This window comes from Canis aureus, chromosome 33 (assembly GCF_053574225.1).
Source record: "Canis aureus isolate CA01 chromosome 33, VMU_Caureus_v.1.0, whole genome shotgun sequence".
NCBI classification, from domain to species: Eukaryota; Metazoa; Chordata; class Mammalia; order Carnivora; family Canidae; genus Canis; species Canis aureus.
In genome coordinates, this window is record NC_135643.1 from 23,323,035 (window position 1) to 23,345,730 (window position 22,696).

Here is a 22,696-nt window from a genome sequence, read left to right on the forward strand (position 1 = left end):
TTATCAACCACATATCAAAGGTCTATTCTACAGGAGGCATTGTACTAGGGTTAATTATACAAAGATAAATGAAGCCAGGCCCTACTCTTCTGCTCCTTCTGGGAAGGAGGCAGATAGGTAAACAAATCTTCACAGAGCATGCTCTATTCAAGGTGTCTTCCATGAAAATGAAGAGGCTGAGTCCCTTTACTCCAATTGAAGATATCAGGAGATGTTGGTCCCAGAAAAGGTGACATATGAACCAAGGCTTGAATGATGAGAATTAAACGATGACAAGTGTTACCATGACAATAATCAAACCCACACAAAGAAGGTATGCATGTACTTTATTAGCATTAAATATGCACAGCAGACCAACAATGCCAGGTGTGATGAAAAAAATTTTAATTCCTTTGTAAAAAGCAAAATAATATTAATAACAACACAAACTTGGAAGTCCTGACTCAGGTTCCATCATTGTAAGAGAATATATTGTGCTTTTAATTTAATTTGATAAAATGGCACAGCTTACAGGATGTTTAAAAACAAATGTCAACGAATGGCTTAAAGCCCACTTAGGAGAATATAAGGAGTCAGCAGAGTTGGTGCCACATTTTTTTTAACTTCTCATAGCCCGTGTTATCTTCCCACTGGATAGAATCCAATGACATTTTGGGGGCCAGAGGAGGGCAGGAGGAGGGCAGGAGGTTATGCTGAAGAAGGCTGCATTTCTGAATTACAAAAACATTACAGAAAATGATAAATTGAGACATAAACAAAGGAAGAGGGTTTTTTTCCTGGTTCTGGTTTTGTTTTTTCATGGAATTTGCCAAGTCATTTTCTCTTCAAGTCCAAATCTAAATAATTTTAAATATATATATCACCCAATACATCCAACCCTGAGTGATTAACATATCTTGTCTTACCTGTCAAAAATTGATCAGTTTATAGGGAAATATGACAAAAATTGAAAGAAAGCTTTCAAGCTCAAGCTAGTATGTTATGGTGAAAAGGATTTAGCCTTTTAAACTCAACCGGCATAATGCCAGTCCAAATGACCAACCAACAAAACTGCCCTCAATCTAATTATATCACCTTATTAATACCTCCCTCTCATACTATATTCCCTGATATGCCTGGAGAAGGAAGCATTCCAATTAATCATACAGTCATCGTACAGAACCATTTACAAAGAATAAGAACTTAATAAAATGAACTCAAAATAAATATATAATTTGTCTCCATTTATTGCTTCGGGAGGCATAGTTGAGAACTGTGCAATGTCTGAAGTCATTTGACAAGACCTGATTCAGTGCATAAGAAGTAGGGTACTGAGCTAGGCACCACTTGTTCAATGATCATAGTTTTCAAACTAAAACTCTGATATACATATTAACAAAAACTTTATGTACCTTCTATGCTTATGCAGCATCCTAGGCAGCACAGTTTAGACACTAACATAACTAGAATCTCCAAAACATTCAAATGCTACATAGGGGTAACTGAACATTTTAAATCAGGAATAGCAGCTCTTCCCCCCAAAAAATGAAAAAAATAAATAAAGTGGATCTAGATAGTTACTATATGCAGAGACTCTAAGTCTTATTAGAACCTTAGAGCTGATGGGGTTTTTTAAAATTTAGCTCCATATAAATAAAACTCTCAAAATCAATCATCATTCTTCTGGTTTTATAACTGTAGAAAGGTTCCTCAAACTGATAAACACTGTAAGGTGGTAGGTATGTCATAATCTGGAGGCAGCTATTAACAAAAATCTCCAGTATCTATTTGTTCATTTTGCTATCTGCAGACATTTGCAGAATTTTGAGTTCCAAGAGAGAGTTCATAGAAAGTCAGATAGATGGGATGCCTGGGTAGCTCAGCGGTTGAATGCCTGCCTTCAGCCCAGGGTGTGATCCTGGAATCCCGGATTGAGTCCCACATCGGGCTCCCTGCATGGAGCCTGTTTCTTTCTCTCTGCCTATGTATCTGCCCCCGCCCCCCGCCCCCCATCTCTCATGAATAAATAAATAAAATCTTTTAAAAAAAAGAAAGTCAGATAGACCATCATACTTTGCTGTGAGGCAAAAGCATGGATCAAGTAAATAATAAGACAAAGAGAAAAGACCAATCTATCACAGTCTTATTATAAAGAATATATCTAATTCCAAAAATGCAGTATTTTAATAACTGATTACTGCTTCCTCAGTTTTTGTTTTTAATTTCAAGGTTTTAGTTACTGCAAGTATATTTGTGAAATGCATTTGAGATCCCAGCCATAGTCTAGGTCCTCTAACTGACAGTCCATCTGATTTAAGCCATGATTCAGATCACCTAACCATAGAGGAATATGAAATATTTTATTTGACTTCTTATATAGAATATAATTGAAGGCTTATCAATTATACAGCCTCTGTGAAAACAGAAGATGGGAATATGGTAAAAATAAAATGAATTAAAAATACTGAAAATATCAAGACTACTAACGACTTAGGTTACAAACTGAAGTAATGTTTCAGTGCCTACATTCCCACCTGATGACTATATTTTTAAAAACGGAGTGAACACCTATGAAGCACCGGCTGGTATTTTCATTTGAGCATTCTCTAGAAATTAATAAAATCCTCAAACCAGACCAACTGTGTGGGCCATCATCTGTAGTTCAGACAAAAACGCTTCTGATAACCTTCCAAAATAAAAGTAAAACTTTTAGCAGGAGAATATGATATTTCTATTTCTGTGTATGTACCTGAACAGAAAATAATGTTTAAGAGTTTTCCTTTAGTAAACCTCATGCCAAGATCAAACCAGATTATAACATTTATCATCAGAATTTATATCTCTACTAAATACACAGCTTCTTCTCCTATTACAACTATTGTATGTAGCTAGTCATTCAGTAAAGCAAAATTTGAAATAAAATGTGATAGCTTAAATATACCAAAAGTTTCAAATAGATTTTCAAGAGAGAAGAGCATCTCTGCTAAAGGAAATAATGTGCTTACACTTACCTGCATTCTAGTCCCACCTGTGACCAACCATTCTATCTAGTGTCTCCATTTCTTCAACTATAAAATAAATGCCACCATAAGCTACTGTTGCAGACCCAAGGCATTCACAGATTCCAATATTAATTGTTCTGACTATTCTGGAGTGACCCTCAAAGTACAGTAACACGTTGTCATTTGTAATTCTGTATCAGCAGTGACCAAATTGCCATTTCTAGGCAAGTGGACCAGGTCAGACCACCTGAGCTCTCAAATTCCATTAGGGGTTCCTTTGGTTCACACAATTGAGGGATGAATAGAATTTTACACATGAGGGAAACACTCTGTGACTTAAATAATATAACAGTGCAATTACAAAAAGACTGAATTCAAAATCTCACTATATCTCTCTTGAATTTCAAGAAAGTTGCTGGAAAAAAAAAACAATGATTTTTTAATATTTATCAAAGTTTCAGGTCATGAATCATCATCATTCTCAATAGCTCTGGAGTGTCCAATATTTTCGCAAAACTTTCAAAAGAGTAATTTAACCAGATTTGCTAAAAGGAGGGTATGTCTAGAAAAATGCTGTTTTCCAATGAGGTCACTCTAAATGGATTCTTTATTTGGTTTCATAATTAGTTCCAACTTTACACATGGCTGACACAGAAAAGATAAGGAAAATTGTAAGAAGCCAATTATAAAAGCTGTAAGTATATAGTATATTGAAGTCCTATTTCATATTTCTAAGATTACAAATAAAAACAGGTCATATTTATACAAACAAATAGATTCACAAGACATATTTTTAAACTAATATAAACAAATGTTAAAGTAAACCTCTAACAGTATTCTAGTGTTACTTGTTTCACACATTTTAACTGGATGTCTTAAAATACATTGTTCATTTAAAGTAGAGGTTCTTTCCTCCAGTTTCAGAAAAAAATTATCTTTTAAATGTTAATCTAATAATTAATGGCATTTTAGAATCACTGGAATTTCCCTGAATCACAGTCTCAATTGTTGCCTTAAGCCTTAAGTTACAAAATGTTTTGAAAACAATGCATTTTTGTTAGATTTACTTTATAGTGGGAATCCTGGAAGAAAATACTAATGAACAGATCAAGCTAATTTGTAATTAATAGCATTAATTTACATGCTATTCAGCTGGTCCTGAAAAGAATCTGCTAGCCATGCCCATATTATGTCGTTATAATATTAATTAGATCAGCAGACCCCTTTCTTCACATCCAGTGTAAACTTTAGCCACAAAACACTGACATCTATTAATACTGAATTAATAAGGATTTAATGTACTCAAACAGAAAACCAGATACATAGAATATACATGAAACTGAACTGATGGTAACAAATCTAAGTAAAATAAATTCACAATGAGCTGCTCTTCTTGACACACTACAAAGAAATGGCATTATTTAATATTTTGTTTCAATATCCAAACATGATGATTATTACTAAATGCAGCATATTTTTATTTTCTTGTTAAGCAATATTACCATCTCATTCAGCTAGAAACACTAGTGGCTTGAAACATTGTTTACTTAATATTTTGCTCGGCTACCAGCTTCTTGATTGTACAATCTTAGATATCCTTCCAGAATTTATATACAAATAGTATATAAACTGACAACAGAAAAAGCTTTTTTTTTTTTTTTTTCTGCATTCCTCACAGCCAAAAGTAACCTGACATAGAGCACGAATTCCCTACCCAGAGCTTTTGAGAAATTCCCCTAAACTCTTCCCAGGAATTTACCCCCCTTCAACCTGCCACGGTATCTGGAATTTCTACCATTAAAGTCAGTTTGGGTTAACGTAAGAGGCCCATTGGAAGATGCTTAGAAATGGAAAAAAAAAAAGGAAGGAAGGAAGGAAGGAAGGAAGGAAGGAAGGAAGGAAGGAAGGAAGAGATGTAACAAAGCAAGACATTTATCACATAAAATTTAACTTCCCTATAGCCAGTAGGGAATGTTAAGGCCAGTCAAGGAGTTAAAGGTAGGAACAGGAAGGAAGAAATGAACAAAAGCCAAAGTTTAGAACCAGGCTTGTGGAGCACCACGGCAGAGAAAATCCAGACTATGTGGCACGCTGGGGGAAAGAGGAGAGAGTCGTTATTCTTCTATTTACCGACCTCCATCTTTTCGTCATATAGTTAGGCATATATTTTGTTTCCTTAAAAAATGTAATAGTAAATGGATCAAATTATTCTGCCAATGAATGGCATTACCAAGCTCTTTTCTATGAGTTTTTGTACTTTCCATTGTTTTTATCCAAAAACAGTCAAAATGAAACAGCACCAGCTTTGCTAAACAAAGTATCATTTTTTTCTGAGGTAATCTAAATGAATGCTTTTTATCTCCAAAGCTGCCATTCCTTTTCATTTTTAAGACTTGGAAAACTGATCGGGGGTTCTGGACACACTCTAAAAGATGCTACAAACCTGAGAAATTGCATAGTTAGTTGAGACTTAAACTCAACCTACCTTTCTAAAGTTGCACTCTGGAAGTACAAATCAAGAAAGCCGTCACATCATGGTATTACTACAAACAAAACCACAAGCACAGCTTTATTTGTAAATAGCAATTTGTTATACAACAAAAGCCAGATGACACTAATGCAGATAACTGTAAACACCACCATGGCATGCCATGGTAATAATGATCCAAATACTTCTTATTTCTGTATGTAACCAAATACCACTATCTGTACTTTGTAAAAGGAGGGAAAGCTTACGGATAATCCCTTTTCTGCATTAAAGAGTCAATCTCAGACCACTGAGATGAAGTTCTAACAAAATTTAAAGTCATGGTTCCATGAACTATGTCTTATCTAATTTTTATAAATAGGAAAAACCATTTGGTCATCTGTTTTCCATTCATCATACCTGCACTTTCTACTCACTAAGCATGTGTGTACATAGGGAAATAAGACTTCTTAGAGAACTGATAATCAAAATAGATTACCATTTCAAATAATTAGTCCTAAAAATCATATATGTGACAAAATGTTGGATCCACCCTTCCATAAGCCTTTTGAGCCAACAAAATAAAGTCTAAAATAAGCATAAGAAAAATAGCATGCCCATCTTAAGATCAGGATTCATTGATTAAACTTTTTTCCTATAAACAAATTTCACATTCAAAATTCACATCAAGATCCCTATCAAAACAAATGCAAAATTACCTTTTCCTATTTTGAGACATTCCTATTTTCCTGTATTATCCACATGTGCGTTTCAGTTCTGCAAAAATATGTAAATCTTTCTTTTGGAATTATGGGGGAGGGTTGTCTCCTTATAATAAAGAACCATTTATAAAAATATTGTAACACTGGAGAAAAGCAAGACAAAATAATCATGGAATGGTTGAATTGGCTCCTTCACACTAATTGGTAAAGACACCAGTCAGAATGTGTGGACAATTATTTTTACATTCTTCCCTGCATGACAATTTTACATTTACAGGGAGAATCCACACTTTGTGATTTAAAACAGGGAACCTGAACTTAGTATGCACATATGAATGTTTTTTTTTATTCATTACACATTTACGGCTATCATTTGAATTGTAAGCTTTACAAAACTTGTTTTGAGAACATGCAATCTAAACGTAAAGCTTGGAGTTACACCTAAACTTCACACATTGGGGAGATACTCCGATATTTCAGCAGAAGGTCTTAATTTTTGAAAATGTCAACAGAAACCCCTTAATACAAAGCATAGTTCTTTTGAATGAATTTGAATTCACTGTTTTTTACATGAGGAGCCATCCCTGCACAAAGAACAGCTGTGCATCTGTAGTCCTACTTTGGGTCATTTTTGCAAAGGAATTTCCTCCTTATTTTGATGCGTCTGTGAATACTGCATTCACGTAGGAATGATTCTAATACAACCAAAATGAGAAGAGATATTTCACTCTCTCTTAAAAAAAAAAAAAAAACAATTCCACACCTCATCACCACGAACACACAGACACACACTCAACTTTAGAAACTGAGCCAATGTGAATGGAGCAACGAACCGTTCTAACGCCCCAGAAGGGCTTCTGGATCACGGTCTCGGTGCTGCTGAGTTACTTCACCTAAGTGTTCATGGGGCAAATGACTTTATTGCCCTGCACTCCACTTGCATGGCCACAATAGATACTAAGTTGTACACACAACACACACACGTGAGTGCGCCCGCGCGCGCGCACACACACACGCACACACACACACACACACACTCCACACCAAACAGCGCCGTTTCTTTCCTATTTCAGAGGCCCTTGGCGCGCCCGGTCCATACCCCATCCCTGCTTCGCTCCGGATCCTAACACCAGGAACCAGGGACACTACTTAATCCCGGCGGACCTGCCCTGCTGCCCCGTCCTTCCAGGAGTCATGGGATGGTTCCTCCCCCTCTCCCCCACGAAACACAACGAGGACGGCGGATTTTCCCGGACGAGGAAGACCACTGCCGGTCCCCTTCCTCGCCCCACGCATCCCGGCTTCTCCTCGCCAGAAACCCCAGAGGCAGGAGTACAGGATCCCGGGGCCGAGGAGAGGAGCCGGTTAACAGGGGGTGCCAGGGGCACGGAAGCAGCGCGCGGGCTGAGGTTACCACGGGGGAGGTGTGCTCCAGCGGGGACCGTTCGAGAGCAATGACAGGTCGGGGGCGGGGGGCGGGGGGAGGCCGGAGGACTGCTCTGCGCCGCTTCCTCGGGGCCTGCGGGGGAATCCCGGAGCGGCGGCTCCAGGGTCGGTCCCCGCCTCCCGCGGCCCCCGCGGCCCCCGCGGCCCCCGCGCGTCCCCTCGGCCACCCCCTCCGCCCGCGGCCGCCCCCGCCCCCGCCCCGCGCGGAAGGAAGCGCCGGGCTCCCCCCACGCTCTCCCGCTCTCTCGCGAGTCCTGTGCAGGCCCTTTCAGGGGGAGGGGGAGGGGAGGGGGAGGGGGCGCGGAGGGAATTGCTGCAATGGAGCGCCGAGCGAGCCCAGCCCGAGCGAGGCAGCCGGTGGAAAGCCACGGCCACATAAAAATGCCATATTAATTTTTTAAAAGCCATAAATCACCCCTCCCTCTGCAAAAGAAAAATCATAAACTCGATCCCATGCAAGCCTGCGAGCAGCCACCCACTTCCTATTTCTGTCACAGCAGCTACACCCAGCCAGCAACCACCCCCCGGGCGCCCCCTCCCGCCACCGCCGCCGCCACCCCCGCCGCCGCCTCCCCGCCGCTCAGCCATTTGCCAACCGACGCCCCCGTAAATAAAAATGCCCCAAGTGGGGCCCGGGGGGGAGGCTTGGGGGAAGGGCGCGCAGAGGAGGGGGGTTCGAGGGTTGCACAATATCCTAGAAGGTCCGTGGCTGGAGCAAGGAGAGAACCGGAGGCGGGGGGAGGGGAGGCCAGCCGCGCGGTTCCTGCGGCACACGGTGCACCCGGGCGACCGCGGCGCGCCGCTTACCTTTCACCACCCTGTCGGTCGTCGACAACTTGGGATCAATTGCCTTGGGCTCGGACATCTCCAGCCGCCGGGGGACAGCGACGCGCTGCTCGTCCGTCCTACTGCACGCCCCGACCGGACCGGCGGGCCAGACACTCAACGCCGCCGCCGCCGCCGCGCTGCAAACCGCCCGGCTGGAGGTCTGGGCTCTGAGCTGGCTTTAAAGTTACTGCCTTCTCGCGCGTCCCTCCTCCTCCTCCTCCTCCTCCTCCACCTCCTCCTCCTCCTCCTCCTCCTTCGCCGCCGCCGCCGCCTTCACTCCTCCTCCGCCGCCGCCAGCCCCGCCGACTCCGCTCCGGGCTGCGCGTGTGTGGTGGTTATTTATTTATTTTTCTAAGCACGCCTCTTGGTTCTTCTTTTATTCTTGGGGGAAGGGGGATGGGGAGGAGAAGCGCACACGCGAGCACCCACCCTGGCAAGGAGACCGGGCACCGCGGAATGGAGCCCCGCGCGCGCACTCTGCCGGGATTAAGACCGATCACATGGGGAGGGCCGGGGGCGAGAGAGAAGAGGCAGGGCCGCCGATGTCAGTGCCACCAGCCGTGCCTCGGCGTCCCCGGCGGCGGAGAGGCGGCCGCCGCTGCCGCTGCCGCTGCCGCTGCTGCCGCCGCCGCCGCCGCCGCCGCTTCCCCACGCCGAACGCCGCCGCCGATCCGCGGCCGCCGGAGACGTCCCGCCGCTGCGCTCCCCCGCGCTCGCCTCTGCCTCCCCGCGTCGCTCCTCCACTCGCACAGGCACAGCCGCGGAGCTCGGCAGACACAGTCCCGGGCGCAACCTACCCTCCTCCTCCTCCTCCGCCGCCGCCGCCGCCGCCTCCGCCACCGCGCCCGCCTCCGCCTCCTCCCCTTCCTCCTCCCGGCCCCCGCCTCCAGCGCCCCGGCAGCCTCCACCTCCCTGCGCAGCCCGCCCCCCGCCCCCCGCCCCCCGCTCCCCGCCCCGACGTCAAGGCTGCGGGCGCCCATTGGCTGGCGTGCGCGTCACTCACCGCTGGGTGCGGCCTCCGCGCTCGGCCCGCCTCCGCCCCTCCCCGCGGGCCCCGCCCCCCGCTCTGTTTTCTCGCGGCCGCCGGCCCCGCGGGCCTGCCTCCTCCGCCGCCCGGGCCGCGCTCAGGTGTCGCTGTGGCTGGCCGGCCGGATCGGCGCCGGGAGCGGGCGGGGGGTCGCGCCCGGGAGGGGAGGGGCCGCGCCGGGCACCTGCAGCCCCGGCCCGGGGCATCCGCCTCTGGACCCCGCACACTCCCGGCGCCGCTTTGGCCACTGCGCCTGGTCGGCTGGTTCAGCCGCAGTGTGAGTAGCCAAGTGCGGACGGAGGGTGTCTCCGGGCGTGTGCGTGGCCCTCGAGAGGGCAAGAAGGGGGTTGGCGGGGAGAGGCGGGAAGGGCGGGGGGGGGGGAGGGAGAGCGCGGGAGCGCGGGGCCGGCGGGCAGCTGCTGTCGCTGTCGCTGTCGCTGTCGCTGCCGCAGCTGTCCGGGGACGATCGCCAGGACGGCGACGCATAAACAACTTACCTTGGGGAGACGGGCTCCGCCTGTGATGGGTGTACGGTGGTGTTTGCTACCGGGGCTTTTTGGGGGGCGGCGTGGTGCTCATCAGGGTTCCCCACCCTTGCACCCACACCTGCTGAGGGGGGGCCCCTTCCGAGCCTCGGGGGTCAGGGACGTGGCGGAGGGTGCGGGGCGGGCTCTCCAAGGAGGCTGGGGACGCGCGTCCAAGCGACCCCCGGGAACTCTGAGCGACCCAGGGCTGCCCTGACGGGGTCCAGGGGGAAGGGAGGGGGTCTCCTCTTCCCCGGTCACGCGCGCACGCAGCCGGGGGTCGGGGCTGGTGGCGCCACACCTCCCTTCCCCGTTCCTCGCAGCCCTCCGACGTCCACCTGGTGCCCCCGGTGTGTGCAGGGCCCTGAAGCCCAAGGCGCATCCCCACTCTGGTCCCTTCGGTTGGAAGGAGAGTAACGAAGAGAATGCTATAGGCTCAGGACGACACAGAGTGACGATGGCACGACAGCTCCCTTCTGACCTGCCTGCCCCGCCACAGAAGGAGGAGAAGATCTCCCTCTGCCCGAAAGTCACTTCCTGGCACAACCCCTCTCTCTGGCCAACAGGGCAAGGGGACTGGAGCTCGCTTCTTTGTGAATAACAAAGAGAGCTGGATAAATCTCACCCTCCGTCCTTCCTGTTACATTGCTGAATTCCTTAAATATCAGGTTTTTTTCCTATTTCCCGAATTGGACAATGAGCCCAGTAAAAGGCCTAATAAAAGATTTAGGGGAGCTAAGGAAATGGAGCCAAAAGTGTTTTGGGGGACACAGATTAGAGGAGTTCAGACTCCAAAGTAAGTTTGAGAACTTGACTGATGGCTCTGGAGTATGACTTGAGCAGTATAGCCCGCAAGGAATAGGAGGGCATAGTAACAGGCCCGGGAGCCTCCATGGAGGCCCTCTAGCAAAAGGAGACCATGTAGGGTGTGTCCCAGGAACTCGGGGAGGCTGCCACCAGCTCCAAGATTCTGCTCCCCAATTCACAACCCCAAGATAGTGTGTGGTAATTAGGCAGACAGTGCATTTAAATATGCATTGTGTACCTTTTGTATGTGAGACACTGTGGTAGGTAATTTGTGTGGTGTGGGGGGGGGGGGAGGAGATGGGTTACTTGAAAATGGTCCTTGCCCTCAATAAAGCCTAGAGTCTAGTAAAACTGTCATAAAAATAGGAGCTCGGAGAGGCCACTGTATCGCCTCAGGAAGTGGTTGTTGAAAACAGTCTCCGGAGCACCAGCAGAGCTAGTTGCTAAGGCAGATTTGGGAAGTTGGTTCCTGGCCAGATGGCACAGAGTGAGGCAGAGATGCCAAGACCTATGGGTGAAGAAGAGAGCCTGCCCAAGGAAAGACCAGGAAACCACGTCCAGCGATGCTCACTTCCAAGGCCACAGTGTTTTATCCCACATGTGGTAAACAGAGCTGCAGTCCCCACCGTTATTTGGACACAGTTTTCAGGTGTAGGAAAAACACCTTTGAACCAACATCAGAAGACTGAAAATGTCAGCACCATAGAAAAGTTTTACGATACAAATAGGAAATAAAGGCACACCTTTGAGGCACACCCTTTAGTCCGCTACAAGTTTGGGGCACCTCCTAGCTGAGGTATGTGTGGGAAAAAAAGTTATGAATCATAATCACTTTATAACACTTCTTATAATCATCACTCACCTTCAATGCTTGTGTATGGTCCCACACTGTTGCAACACTAACACATCTTCTTATACAAAATTAGACCCTATTCAAAGGAAAACTACCCAGCAGAAATTAACTAGGGACTGGTTATGTCTGCATACCTGGCATACAGAGTAGCCAAATCATCTTTTGTATTGAGATACTTTTTCAGATGTCCTACGATCTGCTGCCATTTTTAAAAATTCTGTTAAATTGTCCAAGTAATCCTTGACTATATTATCACTTACATAAAATTACCTTACATTTGGAATTTACAATTTCAAGAAGTTAGTTCAACAGTGTCCTTTGCTTGGGGAACCTGGGGTGGCTAAGTGCCTGAGTGTCTGTCTTTGGGAGGGGGGAGGTTTGGGGGGATGGGGTGATCCCAGGGGTCCTGGGATGGAGTCCCACATTGGGCGCCCCCACAGGGAGCCTGCTTCTCCCTCTCCCTATTGTCTCTGCCTCTCTGTGTCTCTCATGAATAAAAAAATAAAATCTTCAAACAGATACACATACACAATGGCCTTTGCTTATGAAGAAAAAGAAAGGAGAAAAAAGGGGAAGCCCATTTTGGCAAAAAACAACTTGCAATCTGCTAAAAAATTATATTTCCACTTTTTTTAGTATACTCTCTGGGGAGGGTCTGCCCAGTTAGGGGTTTTATTCCCCGGCTTGCATCTGCTTGCATCTGAGTGGGTACATGTGACCAGTTCTGGCCAATGGATTGAGGACTAAAGTGTTTGAACAGTTTCAGGCCAAGGCAGTTAGGCAGCAATTATGCATTCTTCAGTCAAAAGCTCCCATCCTTTAGCTGAATGCAGAAGCTTCTAGGGCACAAGGGAAAGAGCTGAATGCCCAAATTACCACATTAAGGAATCCTGCCCACCTACAAGGAAAATCTGCTTTAGACTTTACAAAAAGAAAAAATAAATTTTTATCGTATTGCTCCATTGAAACTTGAGGATATATTACTTAGGGTAGGGTACTAATACACATGAGTGAGTTATTATTTATTTTTTATGTTTAACTCAAAAAGTAAAATCCAGAATTATTGTGTATCTGTTATAGAACAGCACTACCAGAATAACAAAAATATTCTTATTTCTTTTAATATACGAGCATCAAAATTTTATTTTTTGGAAATGAATTATTCATATAACAGTTGTGCTTTGAACACATATTCTGTGCAAAGTATTGTGCTAGAGGATGCAAAAATATATAAAGAACTCAAAGATTTAGTCCATTCAAGGATCTTAAAGTCTTATGAGAATTATACACATCTTTGTAAACATGTAGGTATAAGGTGTTACTTCCTCCCACTATTGAATAACTCAGACTAATTTTATTCTTTACTTCATCTAAATTAATTACAAAGATAAGTATATGTGGAAAAAATATTGAAGATATGGAGTAATCTATGCATTCAAGTGCTCCATGTCCATCTTACCTCCTTTGGTGCAAATCAGAGTAAATGAACAATATTTTAGCTTGCTCTTTAAGTGCTCTGCTAGATCTAGAGGCATTTTTGTTTTGAAGAAAAGAAATAAAGATGTTGTATTTTATATCCTGTTTTGAGAATAACCTGCTTTTGAAAATTTGGCCTTTCCGGTCTTGGACGAGTGTTCTATCGTTTTGACATTAAGAGTTGCATAATATCTTCTGGCTTTGGCTCTTCTGAGGCATATACTTCATTCTGAGTAGTTGATGGTCGACAGCAGTATGTCTGACCTGTTCTCACCTGCATTGGAAAGCATAGCACTAAAGAACTTACAGAGTACACAGCCAGTCCTGTCGGGACCATGAATGTGTACAAGAATTTGACTTATTATCATAAAGCTAATTCCTCTGACATTCCTCTTCTAACATGTGAACTTCTACCCTCTTCACGATAGAGACTCTAGAAAATTTATTATTCAACATGGATTTTATTTTAGGTTTAAATTAAAAGGGCTTTTCACTGTTTATCTTCTGATTTGCACTTGAAATTTTGTTGAGCCTTATATTTTTCAAAAGGCAGTTTTATTCATTTTAGAAAAGTTACTTCTCTGAGAACATAAAAAAATTGTTATACCAAATGTATTCAGGAAAAAATTTATTTTTTTTTCTATTAGGGACCAAACTATAACTTCTGGAATTATATGCTAAGTTTAATATGGAGCAGATATATTTTACATAAAATTTGACATCAGGTGATTATATTCATGTGGATTTAACAAACATATATTCATATTTGTTTTATTTACATTTGTATCTTCATCTCGTATCCCAATTTGGGGCACAGAGTAGGTGCTCAACAAATTTTGTTGAGTGAAATTTTAAAAAGTATTGGCATCCAATATGTGAAGCCCTAGGCTAAATACCACAGTATCTGCTCTCAGGGATATTTTAATATTACTAATGTACATATATATATATGTATATATATGTATCTCTATATATATCTATGTATATGTCTAGATAGATAGATAGATACTGGAAAGAAGTCTCATTAGCCTTGTCTCCTAGATAGTTTGAATTCTAATATTATTATTATTTTTAAAATCATTAATAGGTTAATGGTGCCAAGTCATAAATGTTCATGTTTAAAATAGATACATGTGTGCTATTATATTGAAAATCCAAGAGATATTCATGCCATAAAACTTTATGTATTCTGGCTTTTCTAAACTCAGAATTTCAGAATGAAAAATTTTTTTAAACAATAACATACATTTATTATCTAATTGTTTCTGCAGTTCAGGAATTTGAGAGTGGTTTAATTGGATAGTTCTGGCTTAGGTTCTCTCATGATACTGGGGTTGAGATGTAGACTGGGGCTGCAGTCTACCAAAGGCTTGACTGCAGCTGAAAACCCACCTCCCAAATGGCTCACTCAATGGCTGGTGAGTTGATGCTGGTTGTTGGGAAGGAAGCCTCAGCTGCTTCCCATGTGGACTCTCCAAAGGCCCCTGAATATCTCTACAACATGGTGGCTGGCTCCTCCAGATTGGGAAATCTGAGGACTTTTCCCCAAAGAGAGGTAGTGTGGTTTAGCAGTTTAAAAGTGCGCTGTCTAGAAGAAGACATCTTGGGCTCAGATGCCATCCTTGGCACATTCCAGCTTTGTGACTGTAGGCAGATTACTTAGCTTCAGTCTCCCCATTGGAGAGAGAATGCAAACGTGACCTGGAAAAGCTGCTTCGTTGTCTGATCATTGGGATGACGACATCCTGCTTGAAATCACCTAGTTACTGATGGGCCTTCATTCATCAACAGTCTGTTCAGTTTTGGAGACATTGTCTTATCTGTTTCTGTTTCATTGAGGTCATTGAAGCCTGGGCACAGAGGAGGTAATTTACTTCTTTGGTAAGGTTACTATCTGTTCCAGGTTTTTTCAGGGAAAGGAAATGAAAAATGAAATGAGCTAAAGTTGATATTTGAAGTGCTTTGAAAACAATGTCAACAGCAATGGCAAAAGGCTTAGTAATCAAATTAAAGGAGACTTAATAAATCAATTTAGGAGAAAGTTCATCAAGCCCTTTAAAAGTACATTTGCATATACAATATCAATATAGTATCAGAAATGAGTTTCACTCATCAACACTAGCAGAAATTTAACTTTACTGGAGGTAAGTTTTGCCCATTATTGATTGAAAATTCATGAATTTGTGAGGAAATATTCTATTATAAAAAAGGAATCTTGTACTCAGACAAGTCATGTTTCCACTTTTTTCTAGTCAGTGAGGTTTTACTCTGTTAGTATTTACCGTTATTGGAAAGCATATATTCAACAGACATTTATTGAACACTTACTTATACATATCAAGCAATTTAAATATAATATGAATAAATCTCTCCCCTCCTAAACCTGACATTCTAACAAAGAGAAACAGATGATAAAAAAGGAACAATTAAAAACAACTACAGTCATACAACATGGTAGGCACACTAAATGATAAACATGAAAATAATGTACAGTGGTAAGAGCATTGTAAGATGTGATGGGTGAAGGGGTACTCCTCACTGCTGCAGGCAGATTGTTTAGGGGGTTCATCTCTGAGAACATGATATTTCAGTGGAACTTCAAATGAACTGATGGCATAAATATTCTAGGTAAAGGAAAAGCATGTGCAAAGGTCCTGGAGTAAGAGTCTGACATTTTTAAAGAAATGTCAAAGAAGGCCAGTGGAGCTACAGCACCAGTAAACTAAAGAGAGTAGCATGAGATGACGTCAGAAAGATGATGTAGAGTCAGATCATATATAAGACCTTATAGACCATAGAAAAGATTCCAAATATTACTCTGGTGAAATGAAAAAGTATTTGTTAGGAAAGAGATAAATGATATGATTTAAGCTTAAAGAAAACAGTCACTCTTTTGTAAGAACTGATTCTGGGTGTAGTTGTGGGAAGGAAGCACGGCTAGAAATGCGAACACAACCTAAGAGATTGTTGTCCTAATCCAGGCTAGAAATAAAGTGGTTGGGATTGTAAAGTTTAAAAGTAAGTGGTAAAAAGTATCCAATTCCAGATATATTATAAAAGTGGGGTTACCAGATTTGCTGTCAAATTGGATAGGGGATGTGAGAAAATAAAAAAGAGTCAAGAACTCCAAGGTTTTGGGTCTGAGCTAATGGGAGATGGAGTTACCATTTACTGAGAAAAGGAACATTGAAAATGAAGAGCATGTTTGGTGGTGAAGATCTAAAACGAGTTTTAGATATGTTAACTTTGAGAAGCGTATTATACATGCAGGTGGAAAAGACATGTAGGTAGTTGGATATATGAGTCTATAGAGAGGAGAGAGCCAGGCTGGTGATGTATAAAACTGGAAGTCATGGCATCTTAGCAGTACTTTATTTCAGTTAAGGAGTGGGAAGAGGAGGAGGGATCAGCAATGCTAATGGACAGGGGCAGCTTCTGGAGGAGAAAGATGGTGTCTATGAGGTCAAGCAAATGAAATGAATAGTAAATGAATTTACTAAATGCTGATGGATTTAGTAAAATTACAACTGAAAACTGGCTATTGATTTTGAAAAAAGGGAAGTTTGGATGCCTGGGTGGCTCAGTGGTTTAGCGTCTGCCTTCGGCCCAGGGCGTGATCTTGGAGACCCGGGATCGAGTCCCACCTGGGGCTCCCTGCATGGAGCCTGCTTCTCCTCTGTCTGTGTCTCTGTCTCTGTCTCTCTCTCTGTGTGTGTGTCTCATGATTAAATAAATAAAATCTTAAAAAAAAAGAAAAAAGGGGAGATCTCTGGTTATTGTAGCAAGGCCGTCTTTCTACCTACTTAAAATAGCACCTCATCAGATTCTGCCTCTCATACTGATTAGCTCCCTTTTCATGTTTATAATTACTTGACATTACATGTGTGGGTGCTGTGTGTGTGATTTGTTTGCCTATCTTTTGCTATTAGATGATATGCTCCTTGAGAGCAGGTGTCTTATCTTATCCCCATTGAATTTCCAGTGCCTGACATATGCTTGGCATACAGAGGTGCTTAATAAGTGTTTGTTGAGAGAATGAATATTTATTTGTAGTATTACCCTAGCTTAGTTTTTCTGCTTTTCTCAGTAGTTGAAATAAGCATCACAATAGGGTGGGGAATGGGGGAATTCGATGAAGGTGGTCAAAAGGTACAAACTTCCATGTGTAAGATAAATAAGCTCTGGGGATGTAATCATGACTATAGTGTAGAATACTCTATTGAATATTTGAAAGTTACTAAGAGTATATCCCAAAAGTTCTAATCATAAAGAAAAAATTCTAACTATGTGATAATGATGGATGTTAATGAATCTTATTGTGGCAATCATTTTGTGATATGTGCACATACGTCAAATGATGCTGTACACCTTAAATATATACCATGTTATATGTCAATTATATCTGAATAAAACTGGGAGAAGAAGAAATTAGCATTTCAAAGCATCTATAGGAAAAAATGACAATTCATGTTCAGATTTTTTTTAAGTTATAAAATCAATTTTCATGGAGTAAAAAAGTGTTGACTCAGGCATTGAAGATGAGAAATCGAACGGGAATTCAGGAGTTTAGGTTTAGCATGAGGTGTGTCTCTCACATGTCCCCACTGCAAGAATAATTATGTCTGTAAATCCAGAGGAGGGCATAGTATTACTCACAGCTCCTCTTTCTCCAAATACACAAAGAGTTCTATTGTTTGCAACATCTACGCTATTCCCTGGTGATAAATTAGGGCAGACATTAGCAATTTTCAGGGAGGAAGTGAGCAGGGTGTGGGTTATGATTGTTTAGAAGCAGTCCCTCAAAAGACTGTTTTTTTTTTTTCCTCTTTCGGGGTATCCCTGATGTCCAGCCCAAAGAAATTTAGACAGTCAGGAAAATTGTGCTAGATATGACTTAGGGTACGTGTCCTACCCATATCCATCTTTAAACATGCCCCAGCCATAGTACCTGCTGAGTGATCATCAAGACACAGGTTCACCTGCTGTTATCCATCATGGAAAATTGGACCAGATGGTTGAACATCTAACTGAAAGGTACCTCAGGACCAATGATCTTTGACCTCTCTGACCTATTTGGCAAAAGTGAGCTAGGCTAATCCGATAACCTCTGGGAAGAACTTGATTTAAAAATTCAGAAGAAAGTTGGTGGTGGTTGTTTGAATGAAAGATCTTATAGTCTGGGACTGAAATGGCGACTAGCAAATGACTCATATGTCAGGTGAATAAACACATGAAGCAACTTTTGGGCCAGAGGGACTAGGTCAGATTCAGCAAGGGTGTAGAAAGAAAGGGTGGGGGGAGGAGGGAAAGAAAGGAGGGGAGAGAGAGACTATCCTAAATCTGTTTTCTTTTTGGTCCTTCCTAAGGCCTGGTTGTTTCCACCTTTTCTTTTTTTTTTTTTTTTTTTTTTTTGGAATTATGAGACCCCTCATTGTCCTTAAAATCAACCCCGTTTTCTAGAGCTGGTTTGAGTGTTATGTTCCTTTCAACCGAAAGACCCATCACTATAGCATATGGAAGATACAAAGAGCAACTAAAATTGTCACTCCATGTCTCTGTAAGTTTTTAACAGTTAACATCTTCTGAATCTGGTGCTTACAGAAATCCTCCTCTTCATTCAAAAATTAACTATAATATGTTCCCATCCTTGCTCATCCCAGTTGTTTCCATAGCACATCCAATGCCAAAAATAGGAAGAGCAAAACCATATATATATATATATATATATATATATAGAGAGAGAGAGAGAGAGAGAGAGAGACTGATTGGGGAATCTTGATACGTTTTGGAGCTATTAAATTATTTTCTATGCCTGCTTTCATGTCACCAACAGGCAGGTTACAGGAAAAATCTCAGTAACTTAACAAAGTTTGAAGTCACCTGCAGGTCTGAGGCACCCCTATCAGCATGTGCTTTCACAGGCAAAGTAGGGGGCATAAGAGGGAGCCTTGGGGAGTTGGGCTCCAGCAATCAAGTGCTTTTGCCTGGAAGTGACTCTCTCAAATGACTATACTCACATTTCACTGACCCGAACTCCTCATTTGGTCACACCTAATTTCAAGAGGTATGTGATCCTCTCACATATCCAATATTACAGAGAGATCAAATATTTATAAAGAATAATAATACCAGTCAGCATTTCTAAGTAACCCAATTAACCCTGTGGGACCTCCATTCTACTGTGTGCCACCCAGTGACTAAGGCATGTGTCTTATTTCTGTTTCATGTGCTAAGATACTCTGGAATGACTATGGATCCTGATCCACTTCTTGTGTTGAACTCTTCTTCCATCCCTGTTGCATAGCCTCTACTGGGCTGAATCAGATATACTCCGCTTCGACCAGTTGTGTTATTACTACATCTTCCTTGAGCCTGCAGTCCCACAGCAGATTCCTGGTATCACTACCACCACTTCTTGTAACCTCACCAGCTCCCTCTGAGGACAAGGCTTAGTTTCTCCCTCATGCTCTGCACTCCAGTGCCTCTGTAGATGGGCAGCGTTGAACAAGAATGAATAATTACTAATATTATACAAACTGGACTTGAGAAAGAATGTCTTCTAATGTGTCTTAGGCATACCTAGAAGCACTGAGGTCTTTTCTGATTTTCAAAGATGTGTGCAGATTACTCAGAAATATGAATATATCTATGTATAGATATATAACATATATAGAGTTGTTTAGGAATCACTGCCTTTTGTAAAAAGTTAATATGATCAGTTTAATAATACTATGCACATTTATTATACTGCATAAATGCTAAGTGGTTTCTGTGAATGCTGTGTTTTGGTACTGTTCTGGTACAGCGAAAAAAATATTTTTTTCTTACTTTGTTAGTTCTACAGTGTGATGAGTAGTTTTTTGTGTCAACTGGACTAGACCACAATACCCAGTTATTTTTTTAAATATTTTATTTTTTAAAGATTTTATTTATTTATTCATAGAGACACAGAGAAAGAGAGAGGCAGAAACACAGGCAGAGGGAGAAGCAGGCTCTATGCAGGGAACCTGACATGGGACTCGATCCCAGGGTCTCCAGGATCACGCCCAGGGCTGCAGGCGGCGCTAAACCGCTGCGCCACCAGGGCTGCCCAATACCCAGTTATTTAACCAAATGCTAGTCTGGATGTTGCTGTGGAGGTATTTTGTAGACGTGGTCTATATCTACAATCAATTGACTTGATAATGTGGGCCTCATCCTATCAGTTAAAGGCCTGAAGAGCAAAAACTGAGGTCTCCTAGAGAAGAAAGAATTCTCCTTCAAGACTCCAGCAGTGGCTCTTGCCTGAGTTTCCAGCCAGCCAATATGGATTTCAGACTCACCAGCCTATGAGTGTGAGCTAATTATTTAAATCTCTTTATATGCACGTAACACATAAAGTTATATACATGTATATAATTTCATATGTATATTATATATACCTGTATAGTTTCAGGTTTTGTTTCAAACCTCGACTGATGCTCACAATGTGTATTTTTTTTCTGATTCAAGATCAGCAGTTATTTTAAATGTCATTAATATTTATGCATCTATAGCTCTCCGTCTCTCTGTCTGTCTCTGTCTCTTACACATGCATCCACAAAGTGCACACACAACACACACACACAACACATCACATAGGAACACACTGTATATTGAATAAAATATAAAATCTCTGGTTTAATTTTCTAGGGTAAAATTCACTTTGCTTTTCTCACTCATGGCCTGGATAAATAATTTCTATTCTCCCCAGTATACCAAATCTCCATGTAATTCTAATGGGTTGTCAGTTACCTAAGGTTGGGGTACCTAGATACAGATTGTGAGGTGAAGATTCTTATAAAAGTGTTTATTAAGCAGTGTCCCAAGGAAACAACCAAAGGAAAATAGGGAAAGTGACAGATAAGGGAAGTAAACAAGGCAAGGGTGAGATGTCAAATCAAGACCCAGAGATGGAAAATTTGACTAACTCCTTCAGGGGACCTCTGCAGGCCTGTAAGTCACGCCCCTAAGCTGTTCCCATCAGGGACCAGGGAGCTGAGTGTATTTACCCATGCTGTCAGTGGTGGAGATGCAAATTCCTAGGCACTACCAACTGTCTTCACATTCAGGGAAGGTGCTGGGGAGTCCAAGGACAATGCTGGGACAGAGATGCAGGCTGCTGTAATATGGAACTGGAAAAGGTTGGTAGAAGGTATGGGTGGACATGGATAATCTGCTGGTCAGGATCATAAGCCATGTGGATAGAGGGATGATATTAGGAAAACAACCAAATCACTTCTTTGAAGGTATGCAGCTAAAAAATATATACCTCTTCTTATGTCACTTCAAGTTAGTCTCCCTTTCCCACCTCCACAATGGACTTACCATCCTAGGAATAAGTGTAGTATGATTTCATGGGCAGATTGTCTCACTCCTGCTCCATTTCCAATCCCCAAATAATGTCCCTTCTATTGTATGAAATTCTTAAGTCTCAGAACATAGAATTTCATTCCTTTATGGATAGACTAATATGAAGATATTTCTAAGACAAGAAGCACATTGACTCAGCTCAGAACTGAGATCCGTCCTGAGTGTTTGTGGCTAGGTCTTTTGCCCAGCCTTGGAAAGCATTTGGGGTATGCTGGCTGTTTTCTCTGTTTAGAAGCCACATTTCAAACCTGACTCATCCCCATCTTCTACATGAATTATGGGGTCATAGTTCTATGGATAAAGATTGGGTACATGATGCCATCTTCCCCATCAGATTCCTTTATTTGGAGAATTTTGAATTCAGTCTTTCTCTAGAACACAGGTCATATTTATACAAGGGCATTTCAGCAGCTCTATTATTCTATCCTATAGATCAGGAAAGCAGAAAGAGGGTTTCTACAGAAAGAGAGAAAGAAATACACATTAGGCATACAGAGAAGAACAGAACTGAAAAACAGTAGAAAGACTGCTTGTATTCCCATTTTGTGCTGAAGTGGGGTTGAAATTTAGTTATATGCAATGGAAGAGTAATAAATAAAAAGGGGAAACTAACAGTAACAAATTTTCTAAGCTATTCTCTGCCCAGAAGGAATCCTGGGCAGAGACCAAAGGGCCTAACTTACCTCCAGGCTGGACAAGGGTGGGGTGGCCCAGAGGCTAAGGTGACAAAATGCATACCCCAGGGACAGGAGAAGGTTTTCCAGAAGTTACTAGGTGGAACACTTTTTAGAAGACATTTTCCAGATCTTTAAAATTCATACTTACTTTTTCTTAAAACTGATCTATCAGATGATCTCCTGGGATCTGCCCCTTCTCCTTTGCCACACCTCTCTTCATATACTCTTTTGCCTGCTCATTCATCTGAAATTAGTATGGTAGTTATCACAAAGTATGAAATCTCTTGAGTGCCAAACAAAGAAACAATCTGAGAAGTGACACTGAGGGAGCATCACATGGTAAATCTAGAAAGGCATGAGTGAAAATATTGGAGGAAAGTATTGTCTTATCTAGGTGAAAGACACATGGGTAGACTCTTGTCATTCTATCTTCTGAAAACCACGTGTTACATATGTATCTTTGCATTCAGAAGTTAAATGATAGTGGGGATGCTTAT

The 22,696-nt window shown here is 42.3% G+C and overlaps 1 protein-coding gene and 2 long non-coding RNA genes across 6 annotated transcripts in view; 1 reads left to right on the forward strand and 2 right to left on the reverse strand.

Annotated features, from left to right (window-relative positions):
* The window catches only part of PPP3CA (protein phosphatase 3 catalytic subunit alpha), a 308,774-nt gene extending 300,113 nt beyond the window's left edge, over positions 1-8,661 (reverse strand). For all 3 annotated transcript variants that reach the window (XM_077882136.1, XM_077882133.1, XM_077882132.1), the window contains exon 1: positions 8,424-8,661. In XM_077882136.1, coding sequence (XP_077738262.1) covers positions 8,424-8,481 — 58 coding nt within the window. In that variant the 5' untranslated portion in view covers positions 8,482-8,661. The remainder of the gene's footprint in view (positions 1-8,423) is intronic.
* On the reverse strand, positions 310-7,574 carry LOC144303757 (uncharacterized). 2 transcript variants are annotated; one of them, XR_013370733.1, is made up of 4 exons: positions 7,270-7,574; positions 5,467-5,524; positions 2,991-3,047; positions 310-710 (listed from the first exon to the last, which is right to left on the reverse strand). It is a non-coding gene; the product is annotated as an uncharacterized LOC144303757 (long non-coding RNA). The 2 variants fall into 2 exon arrangements; XR_013370732.1 differs by having other exon boundaries at positions 310-5,072.
* An 841-nt stretch (positions 8,662-9,502) lies between the features above and the next one.
* On the forward strand, positions 9,503-11,555 carry LOC144303759 (uncharacterized). The gene is made up of 2 exons (XR_013370734.1): positions 9,503-9,748; positions 10,319-11,555. It is a non-coding gene; the product is annotated as an uncharacterized LOC144303759 (long non-coding RNA).
* The last annotated feature ends 11,141 nt before the right edge of the window (positions 11,556-22,696 follow it).